General features: G+C 45.0%; 1 protein-coding gene across 2 annotated transcripts in view; it reads left to right on the top strand.

Moving 5' to 3' along the window:
• TTC38 (tetratricopeptide repeat domain 38) overlaps positions 1-24452 on the top strand; it is a 508844-nt gene that overhangs the window by 400570 nt on the left and 83822 nt on the right. For both annotated transcript variants that reach the window (XM_085652408.1, XM_085652407.1), the window contains one exon: positions 16865-17024. In XM_085652408.1, coding sequence (XP_085508534.1) covers positions 16865-17024 — 160 coding nt within the window. The remainder of the gene's footprint in view (positions 1-16864; positions 17025-24452) is intronic.

Below are 24452 nucleotides of genomic sequence, written 5' to 3'. Positions count from 1 at the left end.
CCGAGAAAAATGGTACCTTACTTGTGTGGGTCGGCCTAGTGTCCGCGACAGGAAACGGCGCAAAACGCAACGTGGTCACACCTCAATTTCGCAGTGAAAAATTACCCTTTTTTGGCAAAGTGCCTAGCTGTAGTTTGTGAACCCTAGCTCTGCCGGCACCTAGGGAAACCTACAAAACTCACACATTTCTGAAAACTAGACACCTGGGGGCTTCCAGGGAGGTATGGCTTGCGTGGATCCCCCAACGTTTCCTTACCCAGAATCCCCTGCAAACCTCAATTTTAGCTGAAAAAATCACTTTTTTCCCACATTTTTGTGTGGGAAAGTTGTGGCATCACCGGGCTCACACAAATTTCCCACCACCCAGCGTTCCCCCAGGTCTCCCGGTAAAAATGGTGCCTCATTTGTGTGGGAGGCCCAAGTACCTGCGACAGCCAAGGGCCCAAAACGTAGTGAGGCGACATCAAAATTGCCTATCTCAATGGACAAAAAACCGAACTAGTGACTCACAGCTCGTGAGCTGTAAAGCCACGGCAAGGCACCAACCACTTTACAGGCCATTCACACACCTTTCAACCGTGATACACACAAGACCATTCACACCACCAGGCACAAAAACAACACATTACAACATTCACAAAAAGAGACAAGGTACGCTCTGCTACAGAAAAACAAATATTACAGCACAGCCATCTAATCCTCAAGCACACACACATACTGGTTAGATTTGGCACGAGGGTGAATGATGGTTCAGTATATACAATTGTATTAGCAAGTTATCTCACAATCATGAAATGCACTGTTAATAATTGAAAGGGTGAGAAACTGAACCATTGACTCACAACCTCTTTACAGGCCATTCATACACCTTTCATACGTGTGACACATACAAAACCATTCACACCGCCAGACGCGGGCCCATCACATTACAACACTCACACCAGCAGACAGCGCCATTCAAGGGCCCATCACTTTGACACGCCCGCATTCCTGACACAGCAACCACACAAGCTGATGGATTGCGTGGAGTGGCACTCAGCTAGCAGTGTGTGTAGTGACCAGCAGCAAGTCACTACTCACACACTGCCAGCCGAGCGCCAGTCCACGCACACCGCTAGCCAAACACCAGTCCACGCACACAGCCAGCCAAGCACCAATCCACGCACACCGCCAGCCAAGTGCCAATCCACGCACACCGCCAGCCAAGCGCCAATCCTCGCACACCGCCAGCCAAGCGCCAATCCTCGCACACCGCCAGCCAAGCGCCAGTCCACGCACACCACCAGCCAAGCGCCAGTCCACGCACACCACCAGCCAAGCGCCAGTCCACACGCTCTACCAGTCAAGCGCCAGTCCAGGCACACCGCCAGCCAATCGCCCATCCACGCACACCGCCAGCCAAGCGCCAGTCCACGCATACCGCCATCACATTTAGGATTTTTTTTAGACAAAAATAAAAACACAAACAAATTGCAAATGGATACAAATCTACTAACACAAATTCTGAAACTAAATACATTGCACTAATGCCAACCTTGAAACAGAATCAAATGTTTTAAAGAATACAGACCAGGCAGTTCACTTTACCACTCATGGGTGCTCCCTAAAATTCTTTTGCGTGTGGTACGCTCTAAAACAAGCAGGGACACACAGCCCAGGGTTAGAAGGACACTCTGGGCAGTACATACGAGTCTCCTTCCGCGTACCTCGTCGCCAACAGACTCTACATCTCCTAGTGGGAAAGTATTTTGAGGTTGTGGGAGGAATGTAATCAGGAAAGTGGCGATATTTCAATCGAGCCACATCCTCCACCACTCCAACTCTAGGAACACTTGCCTGTTCCACCACAACAAGGCTGCCTATCACAGATTTCTGAAACTGAACAAAAGTCAACTTTGATGCAGGAGAACACTCCTTGAACACAACAAAAGCATTGAAAGTTGCTAAATTAAAGAGATGGATGGCCAACTTCTTATACCAAAGGTAAGCCTTACGAATAGCAGTGTAAGGTTCCAACCTCTGATCTACTCTATCAACACCACCCATGTGCTTATTGTAGTCTAAAATGCACACAGGTTTGCGCACTTCAGAAATCTGACCCCAAACAGCCACAGGTGAAGTACTCTCATAATGGATGGTAGTCAGCATGTACTGATGAACTTTTATGATTTTTTTGGACGGCCTGCCAGTGGAACTATCTGGTCTTCCCATTGTTACCAATTATTTAAAAAAAGACAGACTTGTGTGCATTCAGTATTTTATTGTTGTACCATTTTCCCTACAAATATTCGGAAGAGACTACTAAAGCTATTCTTCCATGTAGGGTCATTAATTGGGGCCATGCCCCCCCAGACATATTTTTCTGGTTACGGGCCTGAGCGTAAGGTAAGAAGGAGCGGCAATAGGCATCCGAGATTGCTGACCCGCTTAGTACTAATGTGTGCATAGAAAGTCCCATTTACCCTAATGTAAGCCCTGGGTGCTTGATAGCTTGCCAGGATCCATATCACAAAACACATTCTAAATCTAATGGTGTGTATTACCTGATCCATGTATTCTGAGCTTATTCTGTCAAACGTCTTATTCGCGGTACAGCAAGAACAGAAGGGTAATATGTTTCATTCTGTGGATACTTTCCAGTATGTTAAAGATCTTTTTGGTTTTGTCACTATACTGGCAGTCTAATATAAAACGTGATTGGTCAGGGTATATTTGGAAGGCTAGGGCTTACTCTTGCAGCCATTAGGCCCCTAAAAATTGTAATATCCGCGTTGAGAAGAGAAGTGAGTCTAGAAGAGATACAGCAGGCATGATCCTTGCCTAGCTTGAGGATCACCACTGCATCTAAAATAGTATTGATGACCAAACTCATGGAAAGTGTCTTGTTCTTGCGGGGGCTGGGGAGGATGAAGACTTCCCCATCATGAGCCTAGGCTTGTGTGATGAGTTCAATTAATTGACCCCACGCAGTTAGGTGGTCTACCTCCTTTCCATGTTTGTTTGAGGTTAGGCCTTGGTGTTGTGTGCCAATATCGGTTTGTCATTGTATATATTTTGTAGAAATCTGCAATTGCTTTGTCTTCTGTCAGGATTCTCCATAGCCTTTCCATAACTTCATTTGTTCTTCTTTTGCATTTGCTGGAGGACTTCAGTCTTGGTCTTCCATATTTCCTCAGGCAAGGGAGTCCTACCTTGAAGATTTCTATGAAGTTTCCTCCATGCCCATCAGCTGTCTTGTACTCCTTGTCTTTCTCCACTACACCTAACTTGTCTTTCCTCGTTTAGCAGGTGTAATTTGACACACTCCTAATCTGTGGTTTTGTCTAGGAGCTTTTGTCCTTTCCAAATGAATGTGAGCATGAATGTGTGTCCACATTGGTACTGTGTGTCAGATTGGCGAAAGTGTTTGGTCACTGTCTTGGCAAAAGTCATGTCTCCACTTCAGGGTTGATGTAATCTTATTGTGATACAGCTGTCTTTTCTGGCACTCCGAGGTTCTGGATTATGTCTTGAGAACAATGTTCATAAACTCCTCCTTTTCGTCATAGATATTTGCATGGGTGGGAATATCCGGCAGTGCTTCCTTTAGCAATCTTGCCCCTGCCACTCTGTGTGATCTAGGGGGATTGGTGGATCCGCTGGCCATTTGCAGATATGTTGCAGGAGAGACTTGAATTTTGTTTGTATGTTCTGCTATTAGCCCCTTAAGCTAAACATCTAATTTGTAAGTTATTATGACGTAGGCGATTTCCATTGTCTTTGTGCTTCAACATCAAATCGCTGTTTTGGTCTTCTAGTGCTAGAATTGTATTGCCTACATGGTGCAGCTCTTGGAGCGTTTCAAATCTGCAATTCGATTCCCAGACTCTTATGTTTTTCTAGAGCTCCCTCTGGCATGTCTTCAGCTCAGAACTAATGGTGCTCTCGAAACTTGACTATGACAACGCCATCATCACTGGAACTCTGAAAGCCACCTTGTGCCCCTAAGACCTATTCTTAATGGGGCTGCCAGACTCCGCACAGGAATCAAACGGTTTGATCACATCTCACCTGCCTTCAAAAGTCTCAATTGGCTACCAATTAATGGAAGATGCACCTTCAAGACAGCTTGAATCGTTCACAAAGCCCTTCATACAAAGAACCCCAAATACCTGGAAGCCAAACAATCGAGAGCAGAAAAAGGCGGGTACTGAGAATATCCTATTCACTTATTCTCATACCACCAATGATGAAGAAAAAATCATCTCAGGCATGCTCTTTTCTCAGGGAATGCTCCTAGGATTTGGAACTTGGTACCTAAGGACCTCCGCTGTAACCCCTCCTTCTCTGGCTTCAGACGAGAACTCCGATCCCTTCTCCTTAACAACTACTTCAACATGCTCTCTAACTGAGAGCTATGTTTCCCAAAGATCCAACGCCCATGTGGTCGCCTTGACTCACTCAGTCTCCATTCTGTCACCAACTGCATTGCCTAAATGCTGTAATGTTATAGACGTATTTGACTGTTTTAACTACCTTAAAGCAGTATGATTTTTTGGGGTATGTTTTATACTCCTTTGTTCTTGGTTTGTGACCCACACAAATCCTAAGTGCATTTATTCACATAAGAAATAAAGCACTTTGATATCTTTGAGTCTAGCTAGCGCTATATAAATCTCAAAAATGAATAAATAAATACAGGGTGCAGCTCTTGAAGCTTTTCCATATCTGCAATTTGATTCCCTGACTCTCTTATGTTTTCTAGAGCTCCCTCTTGCATGTCTTCAGGTCAGCACTAATAGTGCTCACTTTCCTTTACTCTTTCAAAAACTGTTGCAGAGTCTCCTACAGAGGCATATCTGCGGCAGAGCAGCTCCTACATGTTTGTGAGACTACCTGGTGGAACTCTTCAGTCTGTCACCTTGCCCCGCCCTGTCTTAAATGACTGCTAACACTGATTGATTGTCCACTCCGGCATCTCCCAACTGCTATGCTGGTGGTATAAGGGTCACTTCTGTATCTGTACAGTGCTTGGCTAAGGAAGTTCTGTTCAAAGAAATGTAGTGCCTCCTCCTCACAGTGACCCTGATCTGCTAGAAGCTGCCTTGTATGGCCTCCGTTTTTCTGTTGTTTCTCTAATAACCAGTAGAGACTTGTGGGTTTCTAGAGGGCGTAAGTAGCTTTCATTTTGATCAGCTCACAATAGTGGTATTGTACAGTGATCCTGCCACTGGTTGTTGTGTTTGTGTTGCAGGTATAAGGCGGCCTTCTGTCACGCACCCTGTGTGAGTCACGAGGCCCTTTAGTCCTGCTGCCCTGGTCCACGGTTACATACGCTGCACTCGTCACAACTGTGCACCGAATCCATATGCACAGTAGTTACTTTTCTGGACGGCACTCCCAACACTTTTTGGGGACTGCCAATGAACACATGGGGCTCTGGCTGCCAACTCACTGTCTCAAGTGATCTGCCCTTTCCATTGTGTCCACAGTTGTCTTGTCGGGCCACGTCGGAGGCCACATCTGCTCTTGAGCTCACATAAGGCTGATGCTGAGCCCTTTGACCTCAGTAGGCTCCTGACGAGGTAAGATACACCGCTTCATCTCTGGGAGTAGTTGTGTCACTCTCAAGTGGTGGCTGCATGCTCAGTCTTTTTGGCCAACACGCAGGTCTTCAATTGCAAGGTCTGCGATGAAAGATGGCCAGTACTATCGGTGCTTAGGCTCATTGTTTTTAGGGCTGCCATCTGTTTTGTACTGCTGAAATAGTGCTAGTGGGGATACAGAGTGTTATTGCTTTTCTTTTTTTGGGTGGGGGGAATCATTTTATTTTTCAAACCATAACAAGTGGTCATAATGAATTGATAGTAAACAGCAAGTGTACAAGGCAGAATGATGGAGCCAGTGTACATCTCAGGTAGGTAATCTGGCAAGTGGCAAATAACCTTTTTTTTTTTTTTTTTTTTTTTTTTTGCAAAAACATTTTTATTGCATATTTTCAGTTACAAACACCTTGCAGTAATTACCCTCGTGCTGATGAACATATCCGATTGCCAGAAATCAATGCGGTACACAATCCTATTTGCTGTCATCCAGAGAATCTGTACCCATCAGCGCTCTTATATGCATAAACGCCCCCCCCCCCCTTCCCCCCCATGTCAGTGTGCCATAATACAAGGTATAAGGATGATTCTCTCTTTTAAACTGCCGTGTCATTGGTTGCGGGCTACTGCCCCCTACAATAGCCAGGCTCAGTTCCGCAAGTGGCAAATTACTTATAGTCATATACAGAGTCACATTGGTAAGACGATAATCATTCCAGTGTGAGCACAGTTTCTCCATCAACCGCATCCATTCCATAATAATTTCGCCATGGGCCTCAGATCTTCGCAAACCTCTAGACTTGTACATGATTTTTTCCACAGTCATGTAGAGGTCCATCCCTACTCTCCATTCCTCCATGGTGGGTGGCTCAGGTTATCCCCAGTGGTCGGCTGAGTCTCTTTGCCACTGCTTAACTTAAATTGCTGAAAAGGAGCTGGGCTCTCGAGAGGTCTACCTCTGTGGGAATACCAAGGAGGATGTACTTAAGATCTGTCTGGATGGGTGCTCAGAGGATAGTGACCAGTTTGTCTATTATGTTTCTCCAATGTACATTAATAGTGAGGCAGTTCCACAACGTGTGGAAGAATGTGCCACCCTGGTTCCTGTACCTCGGGCAATTTGTTGTCTCGGCTCTTCCAGATTAGTGCAATTAGGCCTGGTTGTAATAGACCCTATGGAGAATCTTGTATCGCACTAACCACAGCTGTGATTTAATAGCCACTTCTGTCGGATGCATCTTGGCCACTTCCCAGTCTGTTTTGTTTGTCGTCCAAGTCCTTTTCCCATTTCTACCTTTGTGCCCTCTCCGGTATTTCTCCCAGGAGCAGTCTCCCTTCCATGGGGGCGAATTCTGGGATTTCAGTCGTGTCTATTCCCTCAGCTTGCCATACATGCTTTAATTGTATGTACTTATAGTATTGCTTGGCATTGAGGTAATACTCACATTGGAGGGAACTAAAGGGAATAAACTCTCCTTCCTCCTACAGGTTCCCCAACTTAGAAATCCCAATAAGATCCCAAGACTAAAGCCTCTCAGTTTTTCATAAACCTCTTGCCCAACCACCGCGTGGTCTCCCAGTTGTGTCGGGTTACCCACTCCAAGTAACTCTGGGTCTTGTTCCAGGCTTCAGTAGTCACCTGCCGTGCCAGTAGGTGTTTCCTGACACCACTACCGCCGTAAGTAATGTGGGTGTGATTTGGAGTGGAACTGATTGAATTCGAGTGAGTAAGTGGGATGGTTTCCCAGCGTATGGCCCCAGTCATTGACGACTACTAACTGTGCGGCTCAGCAATAGGCCCTTACATCAGGGAGACAGATCGCTCCATCATGTTGGTTTCTTTGCAGGGTCTGTAGCGCTACTCTGGGATATCCCCCATCTCACAACAATTTTCGGATCTCCTGTTTTATCTTGGAGAAGTAGTCGCCTAGATAGTAATTGTTTTAGAGCATTTATAGAAATGTGGGCAAGGTGCTCATCTTGAACATTGCTGCTTGATCCAAAAGCATCAGTGGCAGTTTCCGCCACTGGTCCACATTGGTCTGGAATTCCACTATAATGCACTGGAGATTTCTATCTACGTCTTGTTTTTTTATAACTAAGGTGACAAAAATGCCCTGGCATGTGAAATCCTCTCTTTCTATGCGCAGTCTTCGAGGCTGGGTGTCTAGGACGTGCATTGTTCCTGTACTGCAGAGGCCAGATTTGTCCCAGTTTGAGTATCCTGAGTGTACACTTTATTCGTCAAAGACTTGCAAATCCTCTTCTCCGATTCCCCCTCTGCCTGAAATCCACTAATAGCGGGGTGTACCCGAATCAAGCAGACCAAGGGTTCCAGGGCTAGGGCAAACAGATGGGGTAATAAGGGGCATCCCTGTCTGTTGCCCCAGCCAATGCTGAGTTTCTTTGACAGAACCTCATTGACCCTACCTATTGGGTCTTGTTAGATCTGGGGGTTTCTAGTTGGCAGGGTAGGTACCTCCGTCCAAGTAGGGACCCTTGCTTCTAGTCAGGGAAAGGGGGATACACTGTTAAGATAACCCCTGCTCACCCTCTAGGTAGCTTGGCATGAGCAGTCTAGGCTATCAAAGGCAATGTGTAAAGTATTTGTACCAACACTCACAGTAACACAGTGAAAACACCACAGATTTACTCCACACCAGTTTTAGAAAAATAAGGTATCTTTACTAAAAACTTCACAAGACCAAATACTACAGAAAAACCAACATACAATTAAAAAGGTTACTTTAAAGTCAGTTCAAGAGTTTGCAGAAAGTACTCCAGGATGTAAAAGTCAGTGTCCTGCACAATGCGACTCTCAATGCACAAAATGCAACACTCTTGTGCCCAACAGTACCTGTAGTTGCGATAAGGTTCCCAAAAGCTATAACAAGGAAGATGGCAAAGGCGATGCGATACTCCTTAGATCTTTGGGAGGCTTTGCAGCAGCCCTGCTTCACGCAGCAGAGGTGGATGCGCCGGCTCCGATCTGTAGGGGGAGGATGCGATGACTTTGGCTTCCGTTGCGTAGGTTTCTTAGGGGGAAGCTTCACGCATAGGTACGATGCGACGATCTTCGGTGCGATGCGCGGCACAGCGCGGACTTCTGGCGCCGCAACCCTCGATGCGTCACAGGACGGGACTCTGTGTCGACACACGCAGCGACTGGATACTTTCACGCACCGGCAGTGGTGCGGCCCGCAAACTGGTTCTGCGACGACCCTCGCAGCGTCAGGAATCTTCTCGCACCAGATCGATGCTCGACGCACTCGGCGATGCGGGGACTCCGGGTGCTGCGATGACGCCGCGATGAAATTCTCCTCGCACTCTCGTTCTGGCGATACGCAATCGGATGATGCGTTGGGTACCAGTTACTCTTTTTCACGCTTCTGCTTCCCAGCTCCCAAACACAGCAAAACGACCTCCTGAGGCCCCAAGACTGGGCAAGCACTCCAAGGCAGGTCAGAACTCCTTCAGCAGAGTTCCAGGGGAGCTGGTGGTGAAGTCCTTTTGTTCCTGGGACTTCTTAACAGGGAGCCAGCTCTTCTCGGGCCCTTGGAGATCAGAACCAAAAGAAGGGGACACAGCAAAGTCCTTCCCCTCTCCTTGGCAGCAAAGCAAAACAGCAAGCAGGCAGTCTTCTCCTCTTCAGTTCTTTTCAGCTTTCTCCTTGGCAGAGGTTCCTTCCTAGTTCCAAAGTGATCTAAAGTTTAGGTGTCTGGGGCCCTCTTCTTATACCCCTCCAAGTCTTTGTCTCTCTTTGTTTCAGTGAGGGGATTCCCCTGCTCAAACCGGTTCCTGGGTGTGCTCTGCTCTGGAGCACCTGGTTCCTTTCAGAGTGAGGGGCAGGGTCGTTAGACGCTCAGCAGGAGGTGGAGCCTTCTTTGTGCTGGCAGAGTCCTCAGCCTGGCCAGCAGGGGGTGGAGCCAGCATTGTGCTGGCAGAGGCAGCCCTACTCAAACCCAGGAGCTACTCCTCTCACCCATCTAAAGCAGATCTCCCTATTCACCCTGCTGTTGACTCATCCAGACTCCTGGAGCCACCTAGCCCATCACATGACACCAGTCAGCCAATCGGCACACAGGCACACAGGAAGGTGAAACAGGAGAAAAGCTACTTTCTAAAAAGTGCTATTCTCACACAGTGAATTTAAAAACCATCTTGCTAAAAAGATGTATAATTAAATTCTGAACGCAGAGATACCAAACTTGGATTTTCTATCTTGCCCTTATGGGAAGATAAGTAACAACAAGTATGCCAGTACTGATGCTGAACTTTCTAACCACTTTTTTTATGTGGGAACATTTTGAAAGAAAACAAAATGAGCAAAGACCACTTTTTCCGTCTATTTAATCAATTCATTTTGACTGTTTTTCTTTTAATTCACCATAATTTGGTGGTGACTTTATAAGAAACAATTTAAACACCTATCACAAATAAATGACTGTGAACATATAAAAAGCTTTCATCACTCTCATTTTTTACACACTTCATTCATTTCTACTCATTCATATCTACATTCACTCCCATACCATACTGAACAGTCTAAGAACAGACATACTCTCAACAGACAAACTTTCAATCATATGACCACTTCTAAAACATATATTTTCAATAGGCCAAAGGCAAAAGCAAGACGAATTGATTTTATCTTTCCCTCTTTCCTTCCCCCCCCCCCTCCTCCCCCCTTCGTAGAGATTGTTTCATGCTGGAGACGCTTGTCGTGCACGCCTGACAGAAAGGCACCAAGTAAGCAATTGAGAGACTCTTTGCAAACAAGTATTGAAATACAGTTAAAGGTGGTCAGACGTTTATATCCATCCTTTCGACTTACAGATCACAGCAGAATCGTCACAGCCGAAACACATAATTCCACGTAAGCATACAAGTAGAGTGACACTAGTGTGACTGGTTGTTTTCTGGTTTTCTTCTTTAATAAGCAACAGTATGTAGCTGAAACTATGTTTTTGGTTTATATCTTCTTAGATCCTAGAAATCAAGAGGTCTTGTGGATGATCCATCGATCACCAATTTAAGGTACATAAAATAGGCAATAGCTCAAGTGCAACTAGAGACTGTGGCAGTCTAGTAGGACTAAATCAGCCCTTTTCTGTTTTTTAGCTCCCAGGTCCTGATGATAGCCCCGGTTGTAGAAGGGGCTTGAAACGCGTCGACCTTATCTCTTTGGCCATATGAACTTAAAGAACCACTTGCAAACACATTGTACTTTGTTTACGGTGTATAACATTGTCCTATGGCCTATTGAAAATATATGTTTTAGAAGTGGTCACATGATTGAAAGTTTGTCTGTTGAGAGTATGTCTGTTCTTAGACTGTTCAGTATGGTATGGGAGTGAATGTAGATATGAATGAGTAGAAATGAATGAAGTGTGTAAAAAATGAGTGATGAAAGCTTTTTATATGTTCACAGTCATTTATTTGTGATAGGTGTTTAAATTGTTTCTTATAAAGTCACCATCAAATTATGGTGAATTAAAAGAAAAACAGTCAAAATTAATTGATTAAATAGACGGAAAAAGTGGTCTTTGCTCATTTTGTTTTCTTTCAAAATGTTCCCACATAAAAAAAGTGGTTAGAAAGTTCAGCATCAGTACTGGCATACTTGTTGTTACTTATGTTATGAGGCTTGGCCTTACTGATTGAAGCCTAAACCCAGTTTAAGTTCTTATGGGAAGATAGGCATGTAAACAGCCTCCCCATTCTGTCCTATGGGCAAGATAGCCTCTCAGCAGTGAAAAACGAAAATGGCTGTAATTCACTACCAGGGCATGTTACACACCTCAGTACATGCCCTACCTTTCAGATACACTGCACCCAGCCCAGAGAGGTACCTAGGGCCACCATAGGGATGCCTGACATGTACAGAAAGGGAAGGATAAGGCCTGGTCAGTGGGTGCACTGGCCAGGTCGACATGGCAGTCCTGGACTGCACATGGGCACTGCAAGCAGGCCTAAGACATCATTTTAGGGCTACTCCTGTGGGTGGCACAATCAGTGCTGCAGCCCACTAGTAGCATTTGAATCACCAGCCCTGGCACACCCGGTGCACTTTACTAGGGGCTAACAGGTGAAACAAATATGCCAGTCATGGATAATCAATCAATATAACAATTTATACGGAGAGCATATGCACTTTAGCACTGATCAGGAGGGGTAAAGTGCCCAGAGTCCTATTGCCAACAACCACGGGTCAGAAAAAATAAAGGAGGAAGAAGCAAAAAGTTTGGGGATAACCCTGCAAAAAGGGCCGTTTCCAACAGGTCTCTATAAAGTAAGCTTATCCATGGCTGGAATTTGAGACCAAAACCAAATCTAGTCAGCACCTGCATTAAGAAGGGCCAATGAACCACTTCAACTGCTTTCTTATCGTCAAGCCTAAGAAAATCATGTGAGTCTTTTCTGGTTTGGACGGTCTCCAGCTGTCCAAATGAGCCATAGGAGATTGTATTGAAGATAGAGATTAGCCATTCGGTGAGGGTGCTTAACAGTCGACCTGACATTACACAATACTGTTAATTATACTAATTAATAGTATAACAAACAGGTCTAGGTGCCAAGTGATAGAATGCCACCCTCTGAAGGCAAAAGCAATAATATAAATGTTCCTTCTTTAAGAACTCAGTAGCATCCTCTGAGAGCACCTGACTGAAAAATAGCAAACATAATAGGGGCTTGGCAGCATTTAACTGTATTTGTTTTAGCTAATGTCAGTTGCTGAGGCAAAAGGAGCACCGCAGGTATAATTAATCTGGTGCAGGCATGATTGTCTTTAGCACGCCTTAGACCAATTAATAGGACAGGATAGGACTGGTCTGCAGTTCAAATCACATAATACATTACATGAAATCATAACCAAGCTTCAATAATAAAAATAATACACCTACCTTATCCATCCCTTAAGTCTCCCCCAAAGTGCCAACAATCCCTAAAACTCACTCATACTCCCCAAAAAATTCTCTACTTTACAACTGACTCTCCATTCCTTGCTACATACATCTCACCCACACGAACAAAAAACATCTCAAAATATTTCACCATACCATGCTCAACATCCTCAAACGTCTGACCCAGACCCTCACCTGTGCACCCCCCAAGGGGTGCGTAAGCCTGCATGTGACTCATCAGCCACCTAAGCTGCTCCTTCCTCATCTCTTACGCATCAGAAGCCTGTCCATTTATGGCAACTCAACCCCCTACCTGCGTGTTTAAGAAAATGAATCTATTATAACCCAAACCTTTCATCTGTAAAACTCTCCCACACAATTACCCCACAAAGAACTCACAAAATGAATGCGAGGGGGCATACAAATTGCTTCTCTATCCTGCCCACCCCGGGGTGAAAGGAGTTAGCAATTCCTGACCCAGCTCCTAAATAACCTTTTCTCTGAGTCCCCCTACTCCTGACCTATCCTGTGCCCCTGGCAGTAATTGGTGCCAGGCACATGAAGCAACCTGGGGGAGATGGGTCTATAGACCCCACTCCATCTAGGTACCACATCGGGCATTGCACATAAAGCACCTGCAGGCATATTGAATGGCAGCAGCTGGCTGCAGGCAGGTACAGGCATGATTGCCTTTGGCACACCACAGTCATCAGGCAGGTGACACTGAACATTAAACTACAGACAAAATTAATAGCCTGAAATGCCTCTCTTGACAGTCTGCTGTCCAATTCGCTTAACACAATGTGTGATAATGAAACCCAGCTTCACTAATACACATAATACACCCTTTTACAAGCTTGAACAACCAGCTTAGCATGACATTTCCTCAAACCCACAACCTTGGACCTATAAGCATTCATGCCAAGCTGCTAAAGGGCATACCGCTCTCTCCTTAAAATGCCTTAATAACACCTCTCTGATCTTACACCTTTGCAGGCAGATTGGGCCACACTGATCCGCCACATCTTGCTGTGCAGCATTTCTTTTTTGTCCTCCTTTCGCCGTAAAACCTGCAAAATTCAGGTCGCTCTGTCTGCCTCATGGTCCATTGATTTCCCACTTGGCCCCTCCGCTGTGAACCGCCCAAGCGGGGCCTTCACCTGGGCCAGTGCCTCAGTATAATCATAGCAGCTCATTGTCCTATCAAAATAACTTGCTAGGTGTGAGAAAGGTTCTTTGTAAGATATTAAACAGAATTAATTTTAAAACAGTATTTCGGGGCACTTTCTAGGTTTACTCTAAGGCACCTTGCCATTTAGTGCTGCTTCAGTGGGCTCCCCTGCTTGCTCAGGCCTGCTCTGATTCTCCTGCTTGTGGTGAGTCCCTTGGACCTTTCTTGTCCCAACGTTGCTCCTCCTTCGCTTTCCAAGCCTGGTGCAGCTGCCATGGCTTGTTGGTGCTCCCACCCAACACCAACCCCCTGGCTCTCGACTTTGGATGTAGGACAGCTCGTGCACTGCTCCTGGTCTTCCTCATCGTCGCCTGGTACCCACAGCTGCAGCGACAAGGTCACCCTCCGCATTCCTGAACCTTCCTACATCGGTGGGCATTGTTCTTCCGTGCCTACTGGTCACCTCCGAGTGGCATAGACTCTGTCACCTCTACTTGCAGTTTCTCCTATTCAAGAATCCACCCTTGGACTCCACTGGACTCTTGACAATCTTCGCCAGCGGCATCTTTTCTGAAGTCCCCCATTGTGGTCTACTGCGGTTTCCGACGTCACCTCGCACCTATGCACCCGGCTTCCCTGGTGTAGGTATCCTGGTTCCAGGGGTATCCATGGGTGGGGTGACTCTCCAACCTTCTGTCTTCCACTGGGTTTCTTCAGGGTCCCCTAGGAGGGGTCCTTCTTCAAAACTGCAACCTCGACTTTCTTGTTGACTTTTATTGAGTACGTGGCTGTGTTTCCCCTCTGCACACAGCCTCTATGGAGTTTCTGGGTATTTACCTTGGGTAATTCCTTGCATCTCCAGCTCCTCTGAGTCTCCTGGTCCAAGACCTGACTTCAGCCGCAGTTCGCATTCCAATTTTTTGTATACGGGTTTGTCTCCCTCTGGAGAACACTGTATTTTGTGCTACTTACCATATTTGCAATTGAAGTTTTATTTTGTATTTGTGTTTATATCTCCAGGTAGGAGATATACCAATGTGTTAGTGAGGTTTGTGTAATTAATAGATATATTTTTCTATATACATTGTGTGTTTTTTTTTCTTTTAACCTACACTACATGATTAGATCTGGTAAAAGAAGCTGCTTAACACTCCTTCTGGATACGCCTGAAGGCTGCTCTCCACAGCTAACACTTAGAGAGCTTTCAATGGTTTTCTGTGACCACTAAAATCACCATAAGGGTTCCCTGGATTAGTGCAAGGTGATTCACTTAAATACGTGTGTCTCATATACTAAGCCAGCCTCCTATAGCCTGGCATGCCCCTCTGCGTCTTCTGCTTGCCCCTATGTCTTCAGTCCGCCCCTCTCATTGAGGTCGTTTAGGGCTCTAGAAGTATCAGAATGCTGTGGGACAAGTTCCTTTATGGTCTCCTCAGTGATCTTCAACCTGTCTCGCAGTTTACATTGGTCTTCAGACAATAAGTTTGAATCCAGGGCCAGGCTGTTCCGGTGTCCTCTATAGCTAGAAGGATTCGATCACGTTTGTCAGGTTCTGCTTCTTGGTCCATGGACGGTGCTCCCAAGGAGGTGGAGCTCAGGTGGAGTTGCTTTCCAGTGAGGATGGCATGCCTCTGCTCTGGTGTGAGACATGTTAGGTGGATTTGTTCTTTCCCATGTAGCCAGTATGAGCTAGGCATACAGGGTGCCAGGCCAAGGGGAGCATACATTTAAAACCATGTAATGTACTCACAGCCTGCCTGTCATTCACAGGAGGAACCTGTGCATCTTCACAGAGTCCACAGGATGTGTATCTTGTGGGCCCCACTTTCAGTTCTCTGGTTCTCTGGAAGTCCTCATTGTGACTGCAGCCTGGACACCAGGAAACTCCCTTGCCTAATCCTGGTGCAGCATGTGAGCAGGCCAGGATTGGTGGGAGTGGCCTCACTCTGCGCTCCACAGCATCCTGTAGGCCTGCACTGTCTCTCAACCCATACCCTGCACTATTGAAATCATGGCCCTAGTTTCTGCTAGATAACTGCACTTATGACTGCCTGTTTAGTAGTAAAATATAGCAATATTAGGTGTTTAATGGAGTTATGACAACTTTTGGCACTGATGCCACTGCACCTGCTGCACCATTTAAATCAAGTCCCTTTTAACTGCAGTTGTGATTACCTCAATGGAAGTAAAATCGATCCGATAATGCCTACAAAGTGCAAAGAGAGGGGTATACATGAATAGGAAATGCCACAAACATTCTATGGCTAAAGCATGTGCATTAAACAATAAAGTAATTAAAAAGCAAAGCATTCCCACATACTGTTAGAAGCTGTCTGCTTTTTTCCCTTGGTGGAGATCTTATTTTATAGGTTAACAGTCCCTGAAGTCTGGACAGTGAATGGGGCTTAAAGAGTGTGGACAGCTTTAGTAGAAGATAAATTTCGTAAATGCGTGCAGCCAGGGAAAGAAAAGTATCTGTAAACAGTAAATGCTGTGCAGCCTTAATGTAAGAAAAGAAAGTTCCAACTAAAGCGGATTGGGATGAGTACTTTGGCCTTGGGAACTAATAGGAGAAGCCCATTTTAAGCTATATTAAAAACAATAGATTTCACGAGCACATCGCAAGCGCTGTGCAGGCGAAACCCAAACTTGATTTCTGAAATGCCCCCTTTTTTTGGGCTTCTTTGTTGAGATTTAAAATTGAAGAAATACTTTGAAAATACCACCTTCTGATTTTGCTAGAAACCTTTTTTTTGATTGTTCATTTTTACTGATGGTAGTGATGAGAGAGGAAATGCTATTGCATGCTGGCCATGCTGACACTGTAGATGGCTATTTGTTCTCTGAATATTTGATTGAATAAAGTACTACAGTATTATGGAGAGGACTTCTATCCCTAGTTGTGCTTTTGGCAACGTGCATTTACTTAGAAGAGATGCGGTGGGATCTGATAGGGTGTACTGCCACAAGTGTAAATACAGATGTAAATGCCTGTACAGCTGGTATAATCTGCAACATGCCGGATGCTGTAATTGTTTATATAAAATTAATAAAAAGAGTTTAAAAAATAAAATAAAAAAAAGGTGCATTTACTTGCTGCTGCTACCAAATTAATTTCAGTCTGCACTTAGATGTACATATGTGATGTATTCTGCTATTTGAAGTAAATGTAAATGTGTAAAGCAGTTTTTACTTCCTGTTTTCAGAACTCCCGGTGATAACTATGAACATGCTCTTGCGAAGACTTTGGGCTCACCCCTCTGCCAAGCTCTAGTGGAAGTGGAAAATAAAAATTATAGTAAAGCTGTCGAACTTATTTATCCACTGCGCTACCAAATCTGTCAAATAGGAGGCAGCAATGCTCAGGTATTGCATCAACAATGTATTCTTACTATACGTCATTGCTTGTGCATGTGTGACTTCATAAGTCTGGACATTTTGTGTGCTTTGCTAGAAAGCGCCAGAGTATGTTAAAGATGCTGGACTAGGTAGGAAAGCAGTTAAATGTCATTGCTCATTCATTCCTTTTTCGAGACTACTAACAAGGTATTTGTTTATTATCGTATAATACTTTGAAAAGTGAACACCTGCCGTGCGTAAACTGAACTAAGATCATTAACATATTCCCGGCATTATATCCAGCAAATCATCTAATTGTAACGAGTTGACCCCTTCTGCCCCGGACTCGATTTAAGCTAGTGAATAAAGGTTAAAAGTATTAACCCAAACTGCTGAAACATGTAGTCTGCCTGGGTGCTGGTTGCTTGAGGCTTTACCTCTCAATTCTTCTCTCAAATTTGTAATGAACCAGCTCAGACGACCAACCCATCATATTCAGTGATAACCATTAAACAAGAAAAACAGTTAAGTATTTGCTGCTGTACTTATTCTGTGAAGTTTTGGAAGGCATAGATGGAAGGTGTTGTATCTTATATTCAATGCAACGCATCTTTCCTAGTTCATGGTCCTTGCTGCTCAGCCAGTGTGGATGTTGTAGAATGTTGGTATGAGTGGTGAGGTCACAGAGTGTTGGGATGCCTGGGGAGTGTCAGTTGAGAGTATGGGCTGAGCAGCAAGGGAGCTGCTCCTGGTGGGGCTCGCACCATAATCTACAGGACTCTTGATTACTTGATTATTACCATCTATAATCCATGTTCAATAAATATCATCTCCTTCATCTACACCTCGGCCTCAATGGACTTATTTTATATTACCACATTTGGCGACGATTTGAAGAACCTACATGTGTCTCCTGAAGGACTATTGAAATCTGAAAATTCCTGAAGTAACTACAAGGCATGAACTTAATTTTAACGGTATGATTTTCACTTTAAAGGCATATTGGCACCCTGTGAGCCCCACCAGTGACCACTCCATCGGTCGCCCTCAACTCCTGCTGTGCCAGTTCCTGCCTGCATACAGCTTAAGTGTGCCAGTTCCTCCCTCACCTACCATCTGCCAGAGCCTGTCCGCTTACAACTTACAGTGAATCCTGAACGGGTTAAGAAAGCCAGTACCAGGACAAGACATATCAACTGGGTCAGTTTGTTCTGATCTGCATCCAAGAGTTCAGAACCACTGAAAGGCAGCTGAAAGCAGAGAAAGAGATACAGAATGGGAAAATTAGATCGAGATCTGGGCAGTGTGTTGCATGTTTCTACAGATCAGGGGAATAATTATGAAACTAAGAGCCGAGCTGAAGCGGATGGAAGTCTGATTTTATTCATTTTACAGGCGGAAACAAGTGGTTACGTGCTACCATCTAATGGAGAGGTGTTTAACTTGTGTTTGCTTGCATCTTCATTGTGGCGTGGGTAGATGTTGATCTGTAGGGAAAACATCTTATGACCGCTCATTTCCAGTGAGGACAAGTGGAGAACACGGGCTCTGCTGCTTCGTGTTGCCGGGTGAGGCACTTGTTGTACATTGTTTGTTGGGGTAAATATCAGCAATTAATCCGCCTGTGTTAATGGAGCTCGAGCTGCGTTTAGTGCGCGCATGCTGTGGTGGCAGTTCAACCGTCTTTTGCTGTTTAAGAGAGCGCGCTTCCTTTCACAGCGCGCGCAGCTTACCTTTGGTCTTGCTCCTGCGATGCCTCTTCATTTTCACCTGTGACGTTCTTCTCACCGTCACCGCAACAACTCATGAATCTTTCGAGTACTTCCGCCGTGAGCCATCCTGTCTTACGTAATGCTACGTGACTCCATCTTGTTTGGCACCACCGGAGCAATTTAATATCGACCTGCTGTAGGTCTTCCTATTCTGCCAACCATGCCAACCACGTCATTGCCGTTGTCAGTAAAGTTTTAATTGAAGATGTCGCGTCCTTTCCTCAGCATTTCTGCCAACGCATGGAGTTATTAAAGGACATTGAAGTTTGTTAATAAATTATCGTCGTTCCTGCAGGTACGGTTTACTTTTCTGCTGCCACTCTTCTTCCTACGTACAGCCCTTTAACAACTTGCTGTTTCCTGTCTTTGAAGACCTCGGTTCTGATGATTCTCCTTTTTACAGCAAGTGCACTTCACGCTGTGCCTTCTTTTTCTTTGCCTATTATTCTACATGGAATCAAATCAGCATATTTAACTTCATAAAAAGTTTGGTTTGTGTAATATTTTTATGTTAACCACAGTGCTAACTTGCATTTGCTTGGTTTTTCAAGGTATTTTGCGGTGACATTTCTTTGTCAATGTGTTTTTAAACAATTCACATTCACCTTCTGTTTTCAGTATTTTCACATTATTTTATGCAAGTCCTGTATTCCAATTTTCTCTGTTTTAATGAATTTCAATGCAACATGATTTAATTGTCACCTACATTTCTTGCTTTATTTTCTTTAATGTACTCTGCCTCCAAGCTTTACAGAGACATCTGAATTTTAATGGTTTTGTGACCATGTGACTTTAATTGTCACATTCGTTTCTGTTTATTTTACATTACATAGCATATAGTTGCTTTGTTTGAAAGTTTTTTAGGGATCCTTTATCTGAATTAAAGTGGGTATGATGTTATAGCCTATTGGTTATGTGACTTTGTCACCTTACATTTTAAGTTTTAAGGGTTTCCTTCATTCTGAATTGAAGTGTGTATGATGTTATAGCCTATTGGTTATGTGACTTTGTCACCTTACATTTTAAGTTTTAAGGGTTTCCTTCATTCTGAATTGAAGTGTGTATGATGTTATAGCTTATTAGCTATGTGACTTGCCATCTTAACACTTTTGTGGACTTGTCACTTACATTGCTGAATATGTTACTTACATATTTTTAGTGCACGTTATTTTTACTTCATATGTTTAGATTGTAAAATTTCCTTTACTTGGGATCTTCACTGAAAATTACCTAATGAGTTTTGTCATGTATCAGTTTTCAATGTTGTGCAAAACTCTTCTTTTGTTCTGACATTTGAGGTCTGGCTCAAATTTTCCTTTGTCTGTACTCCTAGCAGGTTTTCTTTTCACCCTTCTCCTTTCGAGATCTTGTTTGTTTTATTGTTGGGAGTATCTCTTGTCTTTTTTGACTGTTGTTTCCACCTTTTAATATTTTGTTCTCAGTTTAACTTCATACTTGTCTGGCCAACTGGTGTGATGGTGACTCTGAACGTTGTTTCTTTGGTTCGTTTCTTTTGGTGTATGCACTTTGCATCCTTTATCATTATTTTTCATTGTGCCCTGAAAAAGGGGAAGATGTGTGTGTCCTACTTATTGTTCTGGTGCCTTGAAAAAGGGAAGAGGTGTGTGTCTTCTGTCACTTTCATTTGCTTCTTCTCTACGATGTCTTCTCATTTATCACTGCGTTTTGTGTCACTCATCTTACTATTTCTCCTTTATCTTCATAGGGTTCCTTCCTTAGCATTTCATTCCATACGATTTATGGCATATCTTCATTTAATGTTTTGTGTGCCTTTCTAGCTTCCTTTATGGTGTTTCGCAGCTTCTGCTTGTATTGTTACCAATATTATTGATATGCCTATTTATTGATTTAGTATTCATGTATTGTTATTGATATGATTATTACTTTTACATCTCGATGTATCATTCTGTTGTTATTCATAAAGGGGAAGATGTGTTGTATCTTATATTCAATGCAACGCATCTTTCCTAGTTCATGGTCCTTGCTGCTCAGCCAGTGTGGATGTTGTAGAATGTTGGTATGAGTGGTGAGGTCACAGAGTGTTGGGATGCCTGGGGAGTGTCAGTTGAGAGTATGGGCTGAGCAGCAAGGGAGCTGCTCCTGGTGGGGCTCGCATCAATAATCTACAGGACTCTTGATTACTTGATTATTACCATCTATAATTCATCTTCAATAAATATCATCTTCTTCATCTACACCTTGGCCTCAATGGACTTATTTTATATTACCACAGGAGGGCTGAAAGGTGACAGTGCCAGCATTAGCCCACCTTGGAACCTGATCTAATCAGCCCTTAACTTCCATTCAACACCCGCATCCCCAAGATGTTCGGAGTCTGACATAGTAAAGTGCGCCTCTTGTACCCACTTGTACAACACACTATAGGGATGATGTCAAGTTTCGAGAGGGATTGGGTGGTTCATATTGGTTTAGATTATATGATAACTGTATTTTCATGATCATAGATATGTTGGAGTTGTACTCCAATGTCACATTTATTTATGTAATAGGTTTGTAAAATATTCGATTTAATTATTATGATGCTTAGTTTGCTTTTAGCAACATGTGTACATCTGTATCAGTACCAAAATGCAATAAAGTTTGTTAATTTTTCTTCAATTTTTTAAATCAACCATGCTTAATGGCACGTGTCTGCTCTACAGTGGAATCTAAAGGCTCTGCACTAAGGGAAACCTATCTGATTCCATACAGCTTTTGGAGGAGACTGCAAAAGATCGCAATTGGTGGTTGCTCGATTGCAATTGTACCACCAACAGACCCCTCTCGCTGGCCCACTCAGAGATGACAGTTGTGACAGATGCATCGCTACTAGGTTGAGGATCTGGAAAAGGGGGAAATCAGAGGACTCTGGTGGAGACCCATCTCCACATGAACGTTTTGAAGTTGCAGGCCATTCACTTGGTGCTGTAAGCTTTCCTGCTGCCTATCTAGGATATGCCGATTCAGGTACTCTTGGCCAACACCTCCGCAATTTGATATTGAAACAAGCGGGGTGGGGTCCTGGACTGTGTGCCAAGTGGCCCTGCACCTCTGGACCTAGCTGAATTGTCTGGGCATTTTCCAGATCAAACACCACCTGATGGAATTGTTGAATGCTAGGGAAGACAAATTCAACCAAGCATGAATGGCAGCTGCGCCCGAAGGTGATGCAAGGCATCTCCCAGCAATGAGAAGAATCCTGGCTGGATCTGTTGCCGGTGTCAATGCTTTTGTGAATTTGAGTTATCAAGAAAACGGTCTCTTGGACACATGTCTGCCTTCCTGCTGCTGCCTGTCCTGCCTTGAGTTTTAGAGACGATAAGGAACGACTGTCATCATAGTGGCTCCAGATTGGGCCAGGAGAGTGTGGTACCTTGAACTACAGCCATGAGCATCTGTCCTCCAATCATGCGGCCACTTTGAAAAGATCTTCTGTCACAGCAGCAGGGCAGGGCCCTGTACCTAAGATGATGAATCTACACCTTCATGCATGGAGTTTGTGGTGGCAATTGACGTCATTCTGACTCCCTTCCGAAATAGTGGATGTCATCCTGTTAGCCAGGCGACATTCTGCAAAATCCTTTTACCCTGCTCAATGTGGCAAATTTGTGGCTTTCTGTGACACTGGTAGTCCAGAATCCTTTACAGCCCAAACATTGTTACTGTTTGCTCTGTGTTTGACCCAGCGAGAAATTGTAGTGCGTATTGTTAAGGGTTGCCCGTCTGCCCTTTTCAACTTTTTTGCATTTACTGGACCAGCTGTTCACCTGTTGTGATGCATTTTTTTAACAATTTGGTCCACATGTTAACACCAAAGCCTTTTGTGTTGCTTCTGTGAATCCTTAATGTGGTCCTTACTTTTCTTATGTATTCACAATGTGAGCCATTATAGAGATGTTCCTAATGGCTCCTGACCCTGAAAACGGTCTTTCTAATCACTACCGCCTCAGCTCGTTGTGTGAGCAAACTACAAGCTCTTTCAGTTGAGCTGTCCTTAACCACCTTCTTTCAGGATAAACTGGTACTGAGGACTAGAGCAGCTTTTCTACCTAAGTTTGTGATTCTCTTTCACGTCTGTAACGGAGAGGGTACCGCAGAACAACAGGAAAGCATGGAATGGTGGACCCCCATACCGTTCTCACCTCCTCTTGTTCTCCCACAGCAAAACGAGGAGTTTCCCCCGCCGACGGATACGGGACGATTGACAGGAGGAGACGAGCCCTGTAAGTGGGATAGTGACGTGTACATGGACACACCCATGTATGACGCAGAGGAACCCGGAACAAGAAAAGGAGGAGAAACGAGACAGCGGACGGACGGCGTATCCTGGAGGAGCGGAGGTAAAGACTGGAGTATCGGAGGACTGGAGAGCGGAGCAGAGCGGAATCGAGGAGGAGTGACCAGCGGAGGAGAGGAGCGGAGTCGGGGAGGAGTGACCAGCGGAGGAGAGGAGCGAAGTCGAGGAGGAGTGACCAGCGGAGGAGAAGAGCGGAGTACCCGGGACGAGAGCGAGGAGGACGGTGGAAGGATCGGAGAGACGGTCTGCAGCCGACCAGGAGGTCCAGGATCCCGCGCAGCGCCCAGCCACGTTCCCAGGGGAGGAGCGTGGCTAGGACAGGTACGGGAGCGGGTAGCGGGTTGGATAAAAAGAGGGTAGAGCCCGCATACTTAGCCGCTGTATCTGACGCCTTGTATATAATCCCCTACATCCCTCTCCCTGGTTGTGAAAGACTCACCGGCACAAAGAGCAGTGTTTGCAGTTTGGGGTACGAGTGCACAGTTTAGGGTGTTTCCTCACTCCCTGATCCCGGTCTCAGGTGGAAATCATACCGAAGGGTACCCTGACCGTTGTCCTTGTCTTTTCTTTATCTTTTGGGGGTCCGGACCTTCCCGCTGAGAAACATATCCCCGACGGCCCAAGAACGAGAGACCACGATACAAGGAGGGTTCGGAGATCCCAACCCCAACAGGAGCCACGGATCCCGCCGTGTGGCCCAGAGAAAGATTCACTAGTAGATTGAAAAAGAGATATATTTCAATAAAACCTCGTTTGCAACGTACCCGTGTTCAGTCTGTCCCTGACCCACTGCCACAACTGGTGTCAGAAGTGGGATCAACGTCAGACTCCGTCTGCAACGAGATGGAGGCCCTTATACAACATCTGATTCAGGGACAAGAGAAGCTAGAGTGGGCGGTGGAACGGCAAATGACCTCCGCCCAAGCCGACCGCAAATCCTTCCAAAACACCATGAAAGCCCACCTGGAATCCCTGCAAAAGACCGACCCGGAACCAGGGGCGTCGGTACCGGCTGCACGACCCACCTCGCACCCTACCGGCATCGCCCTGCAAAAGTACATACCAGGAGAAGACCCTGATGCCTTCCTGACCAATTTCGAAAGGGCTGCCAGGGCCTGTGGGTGGCCCGAAGAGAAGTGGCCCTTCTTCCTTGCCCCCCTGCTATCTGCCGAAGCCCAGGCCGCTTACCAAGTAGCCAACCCTACCGGGGTCACACCCTACGCAATCATCAAAGATGTAATCCTGGAACATCTAGGCCTCGATGCCGAGGCGTACCGCGTCCGTTTCAGAAAAGAGAGAGGGGTAGTAGGGGAAAACCCCAAGACTTTATATTTCCGCCTTAAAATGGCCGCAGACAAGTGGCTA

The sequence above is a fragment of the Triturus cristatus genome, chromosome 4_1 (assembly GCF_964204655.1).
Source record: "Triturus cristatus chromosome 4_1, aTriCri1.1, whole genome shotgun sequence".
Classification (NCBI taxonomy): Eukaryota; Metazoa; Chordata; class Amphibia; order Caudata; family Salamandridae; genus Triturus; species Triturus cristatus.
Note: the sequence above shows the minus strand (reverse complement) of the source record. Positions and strands in the feature narration are given on the sequence as shown.